This window comes from Phaenicophaeus curvirostris, chromosome 3, assembly GCF_032191515.1.
Source record: "Phaenicophaeus curvirostris isolate KB17595 chromosome 3, BPBGC_Pcur_1.0, whole genome shotgun sequence".
NCBI lineage: Eukaryota > Metazoa > Chordata > Aves > Cuculiformes > Cuculidae > Phaenicophaeus > Phaenicophaeus curvirostris.
This window is the reverse complement of record NC_091394.1, coordinates 7,605,530-7,626,010: the sequence shown is the minus strand read 5'-3', so window position 1 is coordinate 7,626,010 and position 20,481 is coordinate 7,605,530. Positions and strand designations below refer to the sequence as shown.

At 39.2% G+C, this 20,481-nt stretch overlaps 1 protein-coding gene across 1 annotated transcript in view; it reads right to left on the bottom strand.

The window, feature by feature from the left end:
* Positions 1-20,481, bottom strand: part of LOC138718786 (dynein axonemal heavy chain 5-like) — a 148,716-nt gene that overhangs the window by 84,032 nt on the left and 44,203 nt on the right. The window contains exons 39-45 of the mRNA XM_069853348.1: positions 20,133-20,279; positions 19,659-19,831; positions 16,693-16,871; positions 11,176-11,363; positions 9,803-9,997; positions 1,871-2,005; positions 166-355 (exon numbers count right to left, since the gene is read on the bottom strand). Coding sequence (XP_069709449.1) covers positions 166-355; positions 1,871-2,005; positions 9,803-9,997; positions 11,176-11,363; positions 16,693-16,871; positions 19,659-19,831; positions 20,133-20,279 — 1,207 coding nt within the window. The remainder of the gene's footprint in view (positions 1-165; positions 356-1,870; positions 2,006-9,802; positions 9,998-11,175; positions 11,364-16,692; positions 16,872-19,658; positions 19,832-20,132; positions 20,280-20,481) is intronic.

Below are 20,481 nucleotides of genomic sequence, written 5' to 3'. Positions count from 1 at the left end.
AAAAAAATTCTTAAGTTTCCTAGCAAAATATCTACACAGGCTTTAAAAAAATACATCTGCTCAACTTTAAAACAGATTTTTCATGAAAATAATCTGCATTTTGGTGCAGATATTATAAAAAATATTGCTTTTATGCAGTCTCAAATCCTCATCTAGCATGCTAACCATGTCGGACTCGTTGCGTTTCATACAGCTGAATGAGCTTAAGTATCCAGGGCGGATGATGAATAAGTCCTGCTTTCTCTGTCTGTTTCTGGATGGCTGACTGTAGTTCAGGATACCCAGCTTTATCCAGACTAATTCCAGGGAACAGGTCATTAATGAGGCTCATAAATAAAGGTTCATCTTCATCTACCTGTCAAGGATAAAATAGGGGGAAACATATTTATTCATTGAAATTATTATTAGAGCTGTAAACAATCTTCCAGAATCTGTCATTTAAAAGACAGCAATAGAAAATCTTATATTTTCCAAAGCAAATATTACAATTATGAATCAGTTATATTAAATTAATTTCATACAATGCAACCACATATAGTAATTTCTAAATTAAACACTTAAAGCTTTTAAAAAAGTTACCATCTTAATACAGTTCTCTTCAATATACACACACATATTTCTTCATTTGTTATGTGAGTCAGCAGGATTTATTCAAGTCCTATTTTCTTTGGGGTTTTTATTATTTTTTTCACATTGTAAATCACTGGAGCATGTCTATAGGTTTGAACGCATGTACCAATGCGCTGAATAGATTTAAAAAACAGAAAAAAGAGTAACTAGTTCCATCACAAAACTGACTGTCAAGGTAAATACACAGAGTCTAGACATGCTATAACCTTTCAATTACAGCAATAAAAAGAAAGATGAGTACTTTAAATAGCAGTATCAAAAGATATTAGTCTATATAAGTGGGCGTTAGTTGCCTCCAATTACCTTGCTCATTACTATTCTTATGATGTTCTGAAAAGGCAACAGACTCCCAAGAAAAGTATAAGTTAAAATTCTGGATTAAGAAGGATCTTTAATGGTATTAACAAAAAGCTAATACAATGTGTTCTTCCTTTGTCTCCTTAAATAGGGCAGAAAGAAGGAAAAAAACCCAGCCAATTAGAGGACCAGATTAGGTCCCCTAAATCGTGATGTTATTTCCAATGATTTCTTGAGCTAAGGCTGTTGATGTGTTTTCCTTTGTTTAAAAGACAAATAGTTCTCACATCGTAACTGTCACTGAAATTGGGAAAAGAAACTTCTTAACATAAGTTAGAAGTCTTAAGAAGCAGGCATTCTTTGAATTTGGTACTGGATATATGAGGGAATCGATCCTCCTATTCCATTTGCCGATGACTACAAGTAGCAGGTTTTCTAGACACTGAATTTATACATATGCATTATATTTCTCGTAAAAATCATGCATATTAATCACATTTCATCATATTAATTATAATAGCTGTCCTCCCTTTCATGCATGCTCCCCACAGTCCTTTACTGAGTCTGCAAAGCGGCCCCCTACTCTATTTCATTGGCATCTGGCCCCTTCTGAAGTTTCCACATAAGGTTCAAAATAAGGGTTATCTTGACTTCCCATCTTTTTTTGGCTCCTGAAGTGCTGGCCAGATGCCAGTCTTCTGCAGTCTTCATTGTTTTATTCCTTAAATCTCACAAAACAAGAGGACTTTACTGTTCATTATGTTGAACTCAGGAGAACAACATAACTGTATTCTGAGTCTCCACTCACTGATAGACCCTATTAAAAACTGCAAAATAGCATATCCAATTGCTGGAGCAAAAGAGCTTTTCAAAGTGCATAACAAATACACTTAACAATGCAAACAAAGTACTCTTTTGGGGAAAGTCACCAGTGTTACAGTACCAGTTTGGAGAGGTTCATGTCCCGCAGAACTCTCATCACTATGGTTTTCTCTGGTTCTTTAGGATTAGACCTTTTCACTGCTCCGAGTGTTCTTAAAACAGACAGGATATTTCTAAGCCCAAAGTCATAGTGAACCTTGAAATAATGCATAAACACAATCAGTACCACAAAGATCAAACACTTTAAAATCAAGAGAAGGATAAAAACTGAATTAATTACATAAATAATTAAAAATGCTGCTGAACTTTTAAATATGATCCGTTTCACTGCTCTTCATCTTTCAATTAGATTTCCAGCTCTGTTGCTATCATCTCCTGAAGACATTTTCCAGTGCTGTATGTCCATACCTGCCAAATGTTCCTTTTGGTGGTAGACCACCTTACAAGTCATCTGTAACAGAGCTGTATCATCAATAATTTTTTCTAAATTCCTAACTTGCCAGATGCACAAACAGCAAACCACATGTCTTCAGATTACCCTCTCTTTTCTCCTCACACAGTGTTGCTAGCTTGATATATGGTACAGGGATTCATGACTAAAAGGCCAATCTCTTGCTCATGTAAAGAAACACCGTGAAATTATTCAGACACAATTTGTTGTATGTAAGCCTATCCCATCATGTACTTAATGACTTTCTGCTCAGTGGATGGTTTCATGACAACTTGGTTCAGAACAGAAGGATTTACTCCCAACAGCCACGTGCATCCTAGGTATATCTAGGTATAGATATAGGTTACGTATATGTAACAAGCTTTGGACCTTGGCAAGTAAAGGCTGGATTTTCATTTCACTATGGCCACATCTGCATATTGGCAGAGCCATACAAATCTATTCAATTAATTTTAGCATTTGTACAGGAACATACTATTCTGTCTTAGATAAAACAGATTTGAAAATACAGGCAAATTTTCTGTAAGGTGTTTCCTCTTTGATTGCTGATGCAAAACCTAGAAAGAATGCTATCAGGGTAAAGTTTTCAATTCTGCTGGCTGTTCAGAAAACTAAGTGACAAAGACAGACACAGAAGGACATAATAAAGACGTTCTTATATTTGGAGAATATGTGCTCACTCCGATTGATCAGAAATGGTTTTAGATTGAGTGCACAGACACTTTTTTACACTGTCTGTTGTGGACTGACTTTGGTCAGCTTCCAGATGCTCACCCAGCCACTCTCTCACTAACCCTGCTCAATAGGAAGAGGAAAAAGAAAATTAAATAAAAGACCATAGGTTAGTATAAACACTGAGAGATCACTTACCAATTATCATCACAGACAGAACAGATTTGACTTGGGGAAAATTAATTTCATTTAATTTATGGCCAATTAGAACATATGTGGATTGTGAGAAACAAAAACAACATTAACACAACATCTTCTCCCCAGCTCCCATCCCCATTTCCCAGGCTGACGAAGTGTAACAATACATTGAGTATAACACAGAATAAATAACAAGAAATAACTTATTGATTAGGTTTGCAGATGATACCAAGCTGGTGAATTAGACCACAACTAGAGTTCAAAATGACTAAAATAAATTCAATAAATTATCCATGTGCTATGCAATTAAGTAAAGTGCAAAATACTACATAGATGGAAAAACCAACTGCACAAATAAAGAAGAGTAACAGCTCTTCTTCTTTCAACTGAGAAACAAATCAGGCCCAGAAAGCTTTGTAGAAAAGTATCTGACATTGGACTGAAGCCACAAGGTCCCCAATGACATACCTACAATTATAGTGGGCTACTTCTTAGGACAGTTGAAGAGATATTACCATTGCTGTTGGCACTTTCGTACTGTGCTCAAAATGTGGATTCAACACTTGAACACAAACCCTACTGAACGGAATTTAGAAAAGAAATTAAAGTTATCAGCTGACTGAAAAACATGCCATATCAGGAAGAAGTAAAATTTACTGTAGATGTAGGAAGAGCAAATATATATGATGAGTTACAATAAAAGTCTTTGGCACGTAAAAAAATATCAGCAAAGAGGAAGAAAGCAGGAATAGAAAGAAAAAGAAGCAACATACAGCAAGGGAGACTCAAGTTAACTGTCTGAGAAAGCATCATGACTGTAAGGAAAATGAATTTTTGGAACATATTGCCTAGGAAATGGCAGGTTTTGGAATATAAAATGCTAAGGAGAGTCACAAATGTTTATAGAAAATTATTTAGCTAATTATTTTTCCTCCAGAAAGGTAAATGGATGACCCCTCAAGGCTCCATCCAGCCTCATTTTCAATCAGGTGCCATGTTGCTACCAGTTGAAAAAGTTAGATATGAAAATTCAGCTAGGTACTGCCAGAAAAACTTGTTTGCCGACAGAAACATTAAGACAAAAAAATTAACAATTTTGAGTGAAGTCTGGAAGGCAGATTTTATGTTGAAGATGAGGTCTGCTATCATTTATTAAATTATATGTCCTAGTCAAATATCCAGAATCATGACAAGGGCTGACAGACTTCTTTTTCTCTGTACTAGATGACCATCACTGACATTCTGCATGAGTCCAGTAAAGGATGACCAAGTGAGAGGAAAAGAGACAATGGTCAAAATTTGCAATGGGAAATCACAACGATTTGTATAAGTAAAAGATTCTTCACAGCGAGAGGGGTCAAACACACAAAAGGTGCCCAGAGAGACTGAATATCTTCATCATCAGAGATATTCACAACTCAATGAGTGCCTTAAGTAATCTGCTTTTAGAAACCTGCTCTTGATCCCAGCCAGCATGGGTTTGTAAAGTGAAGCTCTTGCCTGACAAATTTAATTTTCTTCAACGACAAGGTTACCCACCTAGTTGACCAAGGAAAACCAGTTCACATAGTCTTTCTGGATTTCAGCAAGGCCTTTGAAACTGTCTCTCACAGTATCTCTCTAAACAAAATGTCCAGCATCCAGCTCGATAAACACACTTGGGTGAAATGGACTGCAGCAGTATAGCTCATGCTTTTATAAGGAAGAACTATAAATCTTAAAAATCTGCAAATAAATCTGGATACTGGGAGCATAGTTGCTGTTGGGAGGAAAAGAAAAAAAAGGGCTATCCATAGTTTCCTCCATATGAAAGCACTTAAAAAGATGGTCCTCAAAAAGAGATTATGGCCTGGTTTGCTTTCAAGCCTTGTTAGGTTTTTCTTTTCAGTTCCTATGGTTTTCTCTAGTCTCAATGAGGGTTTGTGGAAGGATGCAGTAGGGATCTAGAAGTCCTATAACAAAGGTAAATAATTCAGCTTTGGGGACTCTGTCAGAATAACTGTTTCACAGACCTGTGGACACCTTGGGCTTCCTACATTAGGTAAGCACTATTCTTTTGCTTTTATATGTTTTTCTTTACTAAAGGAGATTATTAGTCACTCAGGGTGCTTTTGGCTGTTTGTGAGTCAGAGCTACTCTTTCTACAGACTTTGCATTTATGTGTATAAAATGTCTGGAGGACTTCAGGTGTGCCTTCTAGCAAATTCTGTTTAGATTTTGTGGGAGGTAAGTTAATCTGGTGAATGTTTGTTCACTGTTATTTTCCTCTGTTGCTGTATATTGCATTTGCTGAAAACAGGTAATGTTCTGCCATTTCTTATTGCATTGATTCTTCACGTGACCCTGTTCTTTCCAGCCAATCGCCCAGATATCCAGCAGTGCTTACTTCAATTTCAAAATTTACCATTAAATATTTAAAAAAATAAGTTCCACTGGCAAAGACAGATTAATATGTCTCCAATAAAGCCTGTCTGTACTTTATAGTTCTAGTGTTCTGGCTAGACAGAATTAATTTGTGTCCACTGCACTCTTAGAAATATCTCCAGTTCATGGGACTCCCATATCTAATAAGATGAACTCATTAGATCTCTCCCTACATATAATCACATATTGCATAAGATGTATTTCCCAACCTACAAAAAAATACATGACAAACTTCAAGAGGTCTTTCAAAATATCTACAACTAGATATGAATGATGAGAGAGGGAGATAATAACTCACATTAAAGAAGTGGTGCATCTAATCAAAAAGCAAAAGACGCAGTCTGAGGTGGACAAGAGACCTCAAGAATGACAAAATAGGGTGGAATACAGCTCATTTCAAGTGTACGCATCCAGACAAGGAAGGGCCAAGAGGACAGCATCATGGCAGAAGCTCTCACATTTTTCTTGGGTAACCAGCACAAGTAGGTACCAATCTGAAGTGCCTGTTCGCTAATGCATGCGGCATAGGAACAAAACCGGAAAAAATAGAACTTTATGTGCAGTTACAGGGCTACAGTCTAAGTGGGGTGATAGAAGCGTAGTAGGGCAGCTTGCACAGCAGGAGTGCTGCAACGGATGGGTAGAGGTTCTTTAGGAAGGACAAGCCACGATGGCCAGATGAGGAGTTGCCTCAGTTGAGAGCATTTGGGTTAGGATTAGAGGGCTGATCGACATGGCAAATGTCTGCTGCAAACTTCCTGATTGAGGAAGAAGATACAGTTTCGACAACTGGAATTAACTTAATTTTTCAAGTCCTGGTCCTCACTGGAAGATTGACACACCCCCAATATCTGCTGGATGAAGGCATCGAGTGCACCCTTAGCAAGTTTGCGGACGACACTAAGCTGGGTGGAAGTGTCTATCTGCTGGAGGGTCGGGAGGCTCTGCAAAGGGATCTGAACAGGCTGGACCGCTGGGCAGAGTCCAATGGCATGAGGTTTAACAAGGCCAAATGCCGGGTCCTGCACTTGGGGCACAACAACCCTGAGCAGCTACAGACTAGGAGAAGTCTGTCTAGAAAGCTGCCTGGAGGAGAAGGACATGGGTGTGTTGGTTGACAACCGACTGAATATGAGCCAGCAGTGGCCCAGGTGGCCAAGAAGGCCAATGGCATCTTGGCTTGTATCAGAAACGGCGTGACCAGCAGGTCCAGGGAGGTTATCCTCCCTCTGTACTCGGCACTGGTGAGACCGCTCCTCGAATCCTGGGGTCAGTTCTGGGCCCCTCACCACAAGAAGGATGTTGAGGCTCTGGAACGAGTCCAGAGAAGAGCAACAAAGCTGGTGAAGGGGCTGGAGAACAGGCCTTATGAGGAGCGGCTGAGAGAGCTGGGGGTGTTTAGCCTGGAGAAGAGGAGGCTGAGGGGAGACCTCATTGCTCTCTCCAACTCCCTGAAAGGAGGTTGTGGAGAGGAGGGTGCTGGCCTCTTCTCCAAGTGCCAGGGGACAGGACAAGAGGGAATGGCCTCAAGCTCCGCCAAGGGAGGTTTAGGCTAGACGTTAGGAAAAAATTCTTTACCGAAAGGGTCATTGGGCACTGGAACAGGCTGCCCAGGGAGGTGGTTGATTCACCTTCCCTGGAGGTGTTTAAGGCACGGGTGGATGAGGTGCTGAGGGACATGGTTTAGTGTTTGATGGGAACGGTTGGACTCGATGATCCGGTGGATCTCTTCCAACCTGGTTATTCTGTGATTCTGATTCTGTGAAGGGCAACACAGTAGGGCAGAGGCATTCCTGATTACAACACTGTCTCCAATAACATACTCACAGGCGAAATGGTGAGCAGCCACTGTGGTCAGACCATTCAACAGCTTGACCAAAGAATCTCTCGTCTTGGAACTATTCGAAGCTCATCTCGACAAGGTGCTAAGCCACCTACTCTATTTGACCCCACTTCAAGCACAGGAATAGGACTTGTTGACCTCTAAACTCAGCTCTTCTCTGATTTTTTAACTGTATATAATGGATTTATACAACAGCAAAGGACTGCTGACAGGCACAGGCAGGACAAACCTGCACAGTACAATTGGTTTGCAGAAAGCTGTGCTTCATGGCTCATATTACAGAGCATAGAAGCACAATCTACCACAATCCAGGAGCAAAGTTCAGCATAGCGGGCTTCTTTGATGGCTATTGGAGAAATATTAGAGGGCCCTGAAGAAATTATAAATTCACAGGGAAGACTGTTCCTCGCAGATGTCATGGCTTGTGCAGTAAGAACTATGGAATTTAATGTATAAGAGAGATATAAGCATAAGTTTCAAAGAGATAATTGTGATGTATCTGGGTGTGAGGGCTGTACCCATGTGTATATCCAGAGCACTTAGTCATTAATTTCCATTAATTAACAGCAAGGAACTCCCTTGCTAGCATCAGCATAGACAAGACAAAGGACTGACCTTAGACAAGGTGATTGAGCTACATGCCTTCGCAACAAAGCTTTTGACTAATTGGTACAGGAGTTCTCCAGATGAGAATTTCAGACAGTTTCACAGAGTCCTTCAGGCAGCTCCTACGATTCCTAGGCCAAGTGATAAGCACTACTTATATGCTTCAATATGTTGATCAGCATGCTGAATGGAGAATCTCACTGTCTCAGAGACTCCAGAAATGACCAAACTACACATGGAAACTCATTGTGAAGATGCAGCAGTGTTCATGTAGAAAACATCGTACACCGTTAAGATAGTTAAAATAAGTTTTGTACATAGTTTAGTTTTGTTTGAGTGTGTGTATGTATTATTTTTAAGTACTTTGTCCAAGAATGAAACACATCCAACACTCATTACAACACAAAATAAACAAAGCACTTTGGTAGAAGTAGTTGGCCAAATTTCTAATGCTTGCATAGATGACTTTTCTACAGTGAAGTAAAGAATCATGTCCAGGACAAAAATGACCACGCAAACTGAAGCAATGACCAAATTTAATCCTACTGAGGCCAAGCTTGAGGCAAAAAGAAGAGACCTCCATATCCAATACTCTGTAGACAACCTACGTTGCTAACTGCTGAAACTGCATATGCAAATTTTCATAAACAATGTCCATAATTTCTACTAAAGAGTGAGCTCTTAGAAAATGATTCTCTAACAAACACAGCTGATAAGCCTTGTAACTATAAAACACAGGCAGATGACAGGACTGAGAGAGGAGGCTGGAGAGCAACAAATGGACTAACACTAGTGATGCTAGATCAATACAGAGCTATTCAGATTGCCCAAAAATTAATTTGATGGAGACACTCTAAGAAATATTACAGAGAAGTCAATAGCAAACATGACCACCTCAGAAGCCAGCCTATAACACTAAGGTGGTGAGTAAAACTCTTCCAGAGAAAGAAACCTGAGAGAAATGAAAACCAGAATCCAGTTTGGTTATGTATATTGAGAGTGAAATTACAGAGGTATGGAGAAAGGAAGAGAAAATCCATATCTGTACATTTTTCACAGAATCATAGAATCACCAGGTTGGAAAAGACCCATCGGATCATTGAGTCCAACCATTCCTATCAAATACTAAACCAATGAGGGCAATATGATGTGGCATTATCTTATTCTGGTGTAGTCCAAGATTTCTACATGGAATTCAACATAGTCACTAATACATATGTGGCATAAAACTGAAATATATAATGGAGAATACAGTCAAAATATACAGGCTCATTAGAATCCAAAGCAGGTATTTGAGCCACAACTTGCCCACCATTCACATGATTTCTCTTTGAGACCCTCTAGTGGACAGCCAACAAAGGGCATTCGAAAGGTAACAACTAGACCTTTTCTTATTTTAAAAACAGCCTTATCCTTTGTTTCTCCCCCATACCACACAGAGTAGAGCTTTTCTGGTAGCACTGAGCAAGACAGGGAATTTAGGCACCCTTCAGTCATTTACAATTCTTACACTGCCTCTCCAGGACATCGAGCCTTCTTAAGTGAGGAGACTGAAAAATGCGTGCATTACAAAGTTCAGCAGAGCAATATACACCATTCCTCATAAATTCTCCAGTAACTCCACTCTGTCTAAAAATCACAAATCAAACTGCCTTTACTACACAAAGTACAACTTGAAACTGAAAATCCTGGAAAATGGATAGATTCATGTGTGTAAAAATAATTATATATTCTATGAAAGTATATTCTCTCCATACTCTTCCAGTGATAACTTACAGATGGACAAATATTTATTTTACCTGTTTAGATAACTGCTCTTCACAGAGTTTGTAGAGTGTATAGAATTTTAGACTAAGGACTTGGTTGTCTCGGAAACCAGCACTTGCCAGCTTGACTCGCATAATAATGCTACGGTCAGGCACCATCATAGCTACTGTGCGGAACTGAATTTTCAGATTTTCTGGAAGTTCCTGCCGTCCTGCATAACCAGGGTTCTGAGAAAAAATGAAAAATATAAAATAAAATATTATATAATGAAAGTAGGTTAGTAAGGTTTCTCTTCTCCAATAATTATTTGACAAACAGGAGTAACTCAAGCGTGTCAATTATATCACTACACATTTGCCTAAATACTGCAGTTTATGAAGTATGTGGTATCACACGTGTTATTTGAAGATGCCCAAGACATGCAGGTATATAAAGACAACCACTTACAAATCTTGTTGGAGTTGTTTTAAATGGTTAGTTCCTCAGGATCTTGACAATGTTCCAGTGCTGGAGGCTACTGTCCCTTGTGAGTATTTCCAGACCATTTCAGTACAACATACATTACTGAATATAAATTAAACTAAACCATCTGACCTTTCACTGAAGATGTCTAAGTTATTCATACAATTATCGTATGGCTCAGTTGTGAGAACAGTAGTGGCTGGCTATGCAGAGTGACTTTTTAAATTCTTCCAGCTGTTTTCAAACTGCCTTCCCAGTGGCCTTTGTATGCCACTAACATGCCCTCTTTATCAAATCAGAGTGAAAACATTAACACCTTTTTAAAAGTAGGAAACCTTAAAATAAAGACAAACGCTTCCATTCTGTGTCATAGGTATGCAACCTACCGCTAAGGAGGGGAAGATACAAAGAGGCTTTTAACGTAATGTTACATGCTTTCCTGCTGCTTTGCCTCCTGCACTGCTAGAAGCAGTCCACGGGCACCAAAGATAAATCTTCAGGAGGCCAGTGAACCAGAGTGAAGGTGGTTTCCTTCATGCTGTCATATAGAAGGACTGTGGTCAAAAGCTCTTCACAGATGGTGAAATACTGACCAGATCAACTAGAGTAGTCCTTGCAGTGGTCAACTACTTCTGGTTTATTTTGACAGATTTTGCTCACAAATACGAGATGGTTTGGTTTAGTCTCAATCTGTCAAATATTCAACTAAAAAAAGCCTAAAATATGTAGTTAATGATAACTGCATAGCTCAGGTCCTAAGTTCCAGTTAAAAATATGGGCAAGAGAAAATATCATTGTTATTTTTTAACAATAATTTGTTCAAATTTGTATTTACTATTTTCTAACAGACAGTTCCAATCATTTCAACAGGAAAAATTCAATGGGAAATCAAATAGGAAAGGTTTTTCAGAACAATGCCATTAACACATATTAAGACACATACCATAGTCAGAAATATACCAAATTCTCTGTCCATGTCAACGACGTCACCATCAGTGAAAATGAACTGAGGTTTCTTATTTTTCTTACACTGAAGTACTATATATATCTGCTGAGCAGCTACCGATAAAACTGGAAGTTCAATGCGGTTAAACTCATCAAAGCAACCCCATGCACCTGACTGGGCTAAACCTGAAAAAAGCACAAAGAAAAATATTTCGTTAAAATATCAGTACAAACAAGAATAATTTATATATAAAATATAGAAGGTTCTACACAACTTAATGTAACATGAGAAGAATGGAGAATAAGAACACAGAGTGAAATAAGCAGTAAAGGTTCAAAATATAATAAACTGGACTGTGCATTAGAGACACACAGAGAAAGAATTACCCCTTGGATGACAGATATACAAAACTCTTTATAAAAAGAATCCTACAATTTTACAGTAATTTTACAGTAAAGGCTTTCTGTTCAATAATAATGTATATAGCACCTAACAGCAAAAATGTGTGCAGCATGGAAATTCATCTATGCATCATTGTCAAAGTTGAGCTTGAGAGGCACCTACCTAAATGAAAAACACAGAATCAAATTCAGAAATCACTACATTTGTGACAGAAGCATCTTTGCATTTTATAACAACTAATTCATAGGTCAAAAATTATTGGGGAATAGCATCCTGCTGTTCAAGAGAGAGGAAACTGATATCACACTTATAACTGTTATTTGGAATAGGTCACATGGTTCTAGACAGACATTAGTATCCATAAACATCATGAAATTCGTGTCTTTTGGGAGAGTCAAGTACTCCTCCTTTTGTATCACATTAGCATGATTGGAACAGAAGAGTCTGCAGTGGCAGCTTTCCAGAGCAGTGGTGGGAAAGCTACATAATCCCCTTCTTTCCACATCCATTTCACAAGTATCAAAAGCTAGTAAGTCTTTGCAGGAACTTCATGGATGCCATCTCCTCCCTTCCCAGAGCCCACTCTGGACTAATATTTCCTATTGCCTGGGTCCAGCAAGGATTTGGATCAGGACTTTAGCCATTGCTACAAACAAATGTTCAGAGGGGTTTAATTCACTCCCCTGAACTAGTGGAGCTCAGTTTGGCTTAAGCCACTTGAAGGCAGTGCTAAACACAGAAATAAAGCACGTGTCCAAGAAAAGGCATTTGTGTGTTCACGGTGCTGAACAACTATGCCCATAGCTGCCCCACATTCCCATACTTTATATGTCAATGCCAACAGCACCAGTAAAATAAACCAAGGGTGGTTTGTGTGTAACGCTAATTGTTTAAGACTCCTAGCTAATGAAGAGAAAGTACTCAAAAATCAATAATGATACTGTTAATGCTCTGACCTATCTTCTACTGTGATCAGCTGTACAGCCAAATCAATATTTGTCAATTTTTGCAGACAGTAAAAAAAAGAATAAAATATCAAAATAATTCTTACATTCATATTTTAGCTTTTTCATGACCATTAACCACTTATTTTAATATTGTTGCACTGATTGGTCTTGTTTACCCATTAATTTTGGAAGAATTCTTCAACAAAATTAGTGGCATCACACCAGATCAAAACCAGCAGTACAGCCAAAACTGGCTCCTTAAGATTTGATTCAGCCAGGTCAATACTGCGGATCCCTCATGAAGCTTAGTTCAATTCCACAGTAATCTTTCCTAAACTCTTTCTACCTAATTTCTGTGATATTGTAAGGAAAAACATGCTCCAAAAAAAAGAAAAAAAATAATCTGAATAAAACGTCACATGGACTTAATTACAAAATCTAAAAGCAAATGGAATATAGACATACACTACAATGCCATAACAAAGCAAAGACTAAAAGAATTCTATATGTAAGAACCAAAGTTAAAATGTGAAAGACTCCATCCTACTGTCTTTAAAAACAGATGAAGAACGTTTTTTGACTTCATGGTGGCAGCAAGCATTTTAACTAATCATCTGCCTCTTGGATGAGGAATATCAGGGCCTTGGATGCACCAACAGGACTTAATTGTCCTGATCATTCTTCCCTGCAGCTTCTACCCACGCTCTTTGTCCTCCAGTCCAGGAGGTCCATTTCAGCTCAGGCAGGTCTGAGACTTCAGTCTTTGAGCCTATGGTGTATGCAGGGCTGGGCACAGCCCCATCTCCTGTTACCCTGACTTACTGACTGACCTCCCTGGAGGACCCCAGAACCACCCATAGTCTTACCTCCAGACTGCCTCTTCCTCTTTCTGATTGAACTTCCAAGATGGACTCTGTACTTAGCTTGTTATTTCACTTTGTCTGAACAAGCTGTCACCAACCTGCCCTGTTCAGGCACTGTGGGACAGTGCCCTGGTCAGTGAAGTCCCTGCCCCTGCCTGTGTGGTGCTCACCCTTGGCTCCTGGCTTGTCTTTCCCCGTGGAGCTGCCCTGTTCTTGCTGCTCCCTGAAGAGAAATTCTTCCAGAGACTTTTCAGATGCATTTGGCCCCTTTTGTTACACGTGTTCTATGACTAATAGGATCCATTCTAGAAAAATACCACCACCATCACCACCCCCCCCCAAAAAGGTGATTTTTTTTCTGTTTTGTTTATTAAACATCAATATCTACTCTTTGGGATATAACAAGGAAAAGCCCTGAAGCTGGATATTCAATAACAAGGAGACTTTGTTCCATATAATACTGTCTCTTATATACACTGTCTGTATATTAAAGGGTTTTGAAATTACTTTCTGTATAGAATGGCAAGGTTCTGCTCTAGCCAAATAATTTTTCCTTGGGGGTTGAAAAAAAAAATCACTTGCTCTGTAATGCCACCTGCTGCATGCAGTTAGGAAACCTGACTCTCTGGCAAGGCCAATATCCCACAGCTTTGAATGAATTCAGTTCTTGCAAAATTACTTCACGCTGGTGGTTTTTTAGAAAGAAAAAAGAAATAAAAGACACACCCATGCATACACCCACACATGCACATAAGCAGAGGCACAGCGAGCAAACTGTGAGCTGCATAATAGCTTAGAGACGATGTAATTTTCATTGCGCACTGTCACACACCACTTTCTGTCCCCACATAGAACATAGTATGGTAATCAAATACAAAAATGGAGTAAAAGCAGAAAATAAAGGACAAGATTAAAGAGATCTTTAACTATATGACACACGCACACACCCTCTCAATCAATTCAGATAGCCTACAAACCTGGTCCTCACATGATGTAAGAATCAAACAGCATAGTTACTCCTGCCTCAAAAAGACTTTTCTTATCAGGCTGCATGAAAGTGCTTCTATGGCTGTGAAAAACCATCCTTTTTTCCATTAAAGATCTCACATGCGTTAATGAATCTTTCTCTAAACTCACTTATTAAACCAAAAAAAGAGCTCATTTCCTTCCCATACTTCAGTGTATCCACTCTTCAAGAAATATCAAATATCTTAAAGATGTTTCAATATAAAAATTGTGATTCTAATCCAGGCCCTTCCAAGTTTTGAAAGTAAGTCCAAAGTAGCTGGTGCCATTAACAAATGAACACATTAATAACTTACATAAGAACAGAATCTCACTTTTTCTCCCAGATGCAGCACAGTCTGATGAATGCCCTATTCAGGCTCTATTCAGCTGGATCTATTACCTAATTCCCAGACAAATTCTCTGAGAAATACACCACTAGCCTACCAGCAAATTGATAGGGGAAACCAGTCACAAGCATCATGGTCACCTGAGCAGCAATTTGTTGAGTTCTATAAGCATCTTTTCTAACTCGTACTGAACACCAGTGTGGCATTAAATGAGGCAGCCAGATAACAAGCACACATTACACAATATTACTCATCTTTTGTTGTATATGATGACAATACGACAGGGAAAATGATCAGCTTATAGAAAAACAACAAAGAAAGCTGAGCCCTGAAACTCAGCTCATTTTCTTAGACATAGAAATTGTACCCAGTTTTAATAAAAGAAGGCAAGGACAAGCTGTAGTTACTACTATTGCCTCCATCCTAAATGACAAAGGATAAGTCGCAAAAAGTGCTCAGCGTAAGAAGGCAGAAACATAGCAAGGATACAGAGGCTCCCTGTCTGAACTGACACAACTCACAAATAGATTAATACAAAAGACATGACATCACCACGAATTTAAGAAAAAGGGTGGTAGCATAAAGAGATACAAACATTCTCATGGAAGGAGCAGAGACGAAAAAGACAACAGCTCGGTGAGAACAAAGACAAACCCATTCCAAAGAGAAAGGGCTGATATTCCCCCTCCAGACTTAGGACTGCAGGTACAGTCAATGACTGTGCTTGATGATATGAACACATTTATGCTTAGTCAGACAGCAACCTGGTCCCAGCACTCTTCTGTTTGCTATCAGTGAGTACAATAAATATAGGACGCTGAAGTCTGCACATAACTAGAAGTTAGCCCAAGGAACTGAGGGTTACAAGAGGTGCTTTGAGAAACTTGGAACTTTGAAGGTATTCACACATGCAGCCAGTTCAGTTTCCAACTTAGAAATGTTCTTCTGTTCATTTGGTATTATACAAATGAGCAGCTTTCCGTAGTTTCTGGTCACCAGGCAACTATCTTCTCTCTTTATGTGTGAAGATCTGGCCTTAGTTATAAGCACAGTATTTACCTCAGGCATTGACTACAATAACACAGTACAGAAGAGAAGCCATACAACATAGTACAGAAGTCATCAGCTTTTACAAAAGTTTAACCTACATTCCAGCCTAATTTAATGGGATATTGTCTTCTGCTTTCACTGTTCATAGGAGCGCTCAGCCAGTTTCAGCCTTCTCTAAGGCTGCATTCATCTAAAAAGACCAAAGCTAAAGCTAAAAGACTAGCTAAAAGACTGTCTCATGCTTTAAATGAAGCCTGTGATCAAACTTTCCATTCTTTTGGAGTTAGCAGAACTTATATCTAGAAGAGTGGGTTCTTCACAGGACCAATTCAGGAGCAGGGATTAAACTAAGGATGGTCGCTAGCTCTGCCATTCGCTACTTCTATATTTACCATGCTAACTGCTCAGGCAGGGTGCACTTTATGCTCTCTTTTTGTAGCAGTGCCCCCTGGACTGTTTTCGCTAGCTACCCTGCTAGCTCCAGGCTGGCTCCTTACTGCATCTCCAACTAGGGAAATCCCCAATGGGAGGGAAGGCGACAGCATGAGCATGCCTCAGAGAGAGAGAGAGAGAGAGACAGAGCAGCTAACAGACACCACTGCTTTTCCAAAGCACAGTGTTATTTCTTCTGTCATGTATATCACCTCTTCAAGACACAGCTAGGAAATACTCTCCAAGAATATATTAAAAAAATAAAAAAAAGACAAAAAAAGACAGGGAAGCACGCAAGAAGAAAATAGGAAGGAAAAAAGAGAAATAATCAAATATCAGGAAAAGTTCAAGAGTGTCTGGAAATCAGAGGAATTGAAGAAAATACCCTACTACATCATTGCTAACTCACTAGAGATGAGAACAAAGCGTACAACTCTAAAATGAACAAAACATATCATTCCTTACCTTTATAGATACGGCCAAGTCCTCTGTAGTCCATTTGGTCTGAACAATTGAAAACAACAACATACTTTCCCAGGCATTTGCCCATGTCTTTAGTTGTCTCTGTTTTCCCTGTCCCTGCAGGCCCTGCTGGTGCACCACCCATACTCATGCCCAGGGCCTGAGCCAGAGTGATGTAGCACCTAGAAAGAGAACAAAGAGTTCCATTAAACTTTTTCTACTATTAATTACTTGAAATCCATTAATGTAAGCAGAGCAGTTGTATTATACACAGCTGAGGAAGAGAGCAGAAATGGGTGTGTTTCCACTTGGTAAGTCCTCAGTCAAGCCCTTGCACACTGTGAAGCCGAGTTACCAGGTAGCATCTTTGCTCCACCTGCAGAAAACTGCAACAGCCCAGGAAACACACGGGACAATTCTAAATGCTGAATACCAAAATACTGCAGTATTGTGATTTTCTCTCACTCTGCCCAGGGAGGTGGTTGAGTCACCATCCCTGGAGGCGTTTAAAAGGCAGGCAGATGAAGTGCTGAGGGGCATGGTTTAGTGGTTGATAAGAATGGTTGGACTTGATTATCCTGTGGGTCCTTTCCAACCTAGTGATTCTGTGATTCTGTGTGAGATGTCCTCTAAGACTCCACTTCATTCTGTAGCACCCAGACCCACCAAGTTTTTTCCCTTTTTCCCCATCCTCCTACTCCCTCCCCAGAGCACACAAGATGGGCTCTCTGATCCAGCAACAGAAAGGGATAGAGGCTGAGAAGCAACTTCTGTCGTTGCCATTTCTCTACCAGCATGCCAGACCAGAGCAGTGCTGCCAGACACATCAGCTCTTTGAGTTCCAGGAGGAGAATGGATGAGAGGGAAGATGATAATAGGCAGTGGAGAAAGAGGGAGAGGGATACATGAATCTTAGTATCATCTTTTGCTTCAGCCTCCATTCTGGGTTGCAAACCCTAGGTAAAGTCTCAGCCTCCCCAGATGGTGTGAAGACTACCAAGGGGTATACGAAGCTTGCTGTTCTAACCTACAATGTTCCAGAATCCCAATAAGCCCATTTTAACACTGTGAAATTTAATAGATTCTTTATGATATATCTGAAGAGACAAAATGGTCACTGAAAAAAACCCAAATGATACCAGCCAGTGTCACTTCATATAAAATAACAGTCATTCTACTTTAATAGCAGTTATAATGCTTTATAACCTTAGTAATCTGCTAACAGGCAGTCAGTTAACACAGAAAAAATACCATTCCTAACAATTCTGCTACTGAAAATTAGCTAAGAGCAAACTGTATACGCTGAACAAGCCCTAAAGAGGACTTGCATTTCATTTTTCCTATCTGCCATTACATGGTCTGTGTCTGACATGATGTTTAGGAGCACTCAGTTTTACTCCCATTATCTTAATGTAATGTACTAACACCGGTGTGTAGCTATCATGTGCTTTGGGAGTCTTTCTGAACAAAAAATCATTAGCCAAACAGCACTTGACTCTAAGTCGATTAATGGAAAGCAAAGATATTACCTGGAAACAGTGGAAATCTCATACAAGTTCATACAACAATATTGAAAATATTAAAACGGAAAAAGCCTATAAGGGGAATAAAATCTCTTCTTATGCAACACTGCTTAGGTACATAAGCCTTCTATGTGAACATTAGAAAACATCTCTGCTTCAAATACTCTTTTCAATATACGACAGTGGATATCACCAACCCCTGCAGCTGTTTGGCTCTTCTAGGCTTCCTCTAAGACAGACAACACTTTTCTTTTTGGATGCCATTATTATAGTTTAAACTCATTCAAAGAACTCATTTTCTTCAATTATGTCACCTTGTGCTAGTTTTCAGTCTTGGGTGATACAGCACTTGGGATCAACCAAGTAGGTTGCACTTTGACTCTGTGAACAAATTTCAAATTACAATATTTTCTTGATACTGTCTTCCCTGGTGAGCAAAAACATTGTCTATGTGGTAGTGCTGCCATTCCCACTAATCAACTGCATGTTTACTGCTGCAAACAGATCTCTTATCTACCACAGGAATAGCAGGGTACATACCATGGAATTTAGCAGGCGTGTGTTACATATTAGAAGCCAGGTACCTAAGCAGAGGGGGTTTGGCTCTCTTAAATAGCTCACTGGGCATAATTTTGGTTCAGAAATTGGCAAAAGTCTGAAATGTCACTGGTAAATAAAACCTAGTAGCACAGAGAGTGCAAAGACAATTCTAACATTAAATCAATGGCCTGCAGTTATTCCTCACACAACAGATGACTGAACATACACAGTAGTTTGACATGCCTACCCACACTCAAAAGAACAAGCTCTGGCATAGCAAATACATCTGCCTCTTGCCTAGCAGAAGCACCACCAAGTGCTTCAGAAAAATATGCATCTAATGGAGTACTGGGCTGTATAACTAACACTCTGGTGATAAAAAGTCCTTATGTTTTGCCCTCAGAGCTTTCTGTGTTTGTAGTCTTGGCATTCTCCATAGGCTTTGCTTAAAACCACATTGGCACTAGTTATTCAATGCTGTGTCCTGAGTTTCTGCTTTTTCCTCTAGAGTGACTTACAATGAATCACTAGCCATAATCACAAATTCTCATGCAACTACTAGCTTACTGAAAATAGCTGCATACTGGGTTTTAGATCCACTGTGTTTAGGCTGGTGAAGTGTATGGCATTCCACTAAATTTATCTTGAGCACAAGTAAGTTTTAAAATGCCTATTACAGCCCGTATAGCTCAAGCAAAGACTCAAAGACAATTCAAGACCCCTTCTAAGGGTGCCTGCTTTTGCCAACTGAATATATAAGCACTGGCCTCTGCTGTTCACCATCAATATTGCAGCACTCTCGTGCAACCAGAGTGAGAATTCTGACTCATGAAAGTTAAAAGGAATTAAGTCAAAGGAGTTAAATCTTAGCTCCAATACTATGCACTGCATTCATTTTATAACTACCTGTCAGTTAAGGGAGTTATAACAAGTCTGTCTGTACACCCTAAGTATTCATTGCAGTAGGTGAACTCTACATCAGTGATTTGGATAATGCATTTATCCAAGTCTTCAAGAAAATAAAATCGAGACTGTTTTTGCCATTCGAAATCAGATGGAGATTTAATGTTCATACGGACCTATAACGGAAAAGAAAAATCATTAATACAGAAGTGAAACAGGATAACAAATTCATCTTACGTTCCATACAGGGAAAAAAAGTCTACTATGCATAACTAAAGAGCTGGAATATACGTATGCACCATTCACTCGTATTTCTGCATGACATCTATATAAAATCAAACTAAATCTGATACGCTGTATCACAGCACTAATGTGAGAACTACTCAAGGAGAAAAGATTTTAAGGTTTCTTTATAATTTTTTTATACGTGCAAAACCTTCCATATAGAAAGTCCCTTAAAGGATTTCACAAACTTACCAAATCATCAAATATATCCTTCTGGTGTACATGAATGGTGATTAAAGTTTCATATTTTGTGCGCTCCATTCTCGTCAGGTTGTGTGTTGTCATGTCAATTAAATCATTTAAAAGTTCCAAAAACTTCTGGTTTGTTGTATGCATTACCTTTTCCACACAGCAAGAATAGCCATATTAATACAATCATCATTTGATCTTCCAATGTTTAGAATAAAAACTAAAAAAAAAAATGTGCTAACTTATAGGCCCATGACGCCTATGTCCTGCTTTGTATTTATTAGGCTTGGAACTCTAAATCTGGATCTGCAGGCTGCCCTCTGTGCACGCATCCTTAGCCCCACAGAGTACA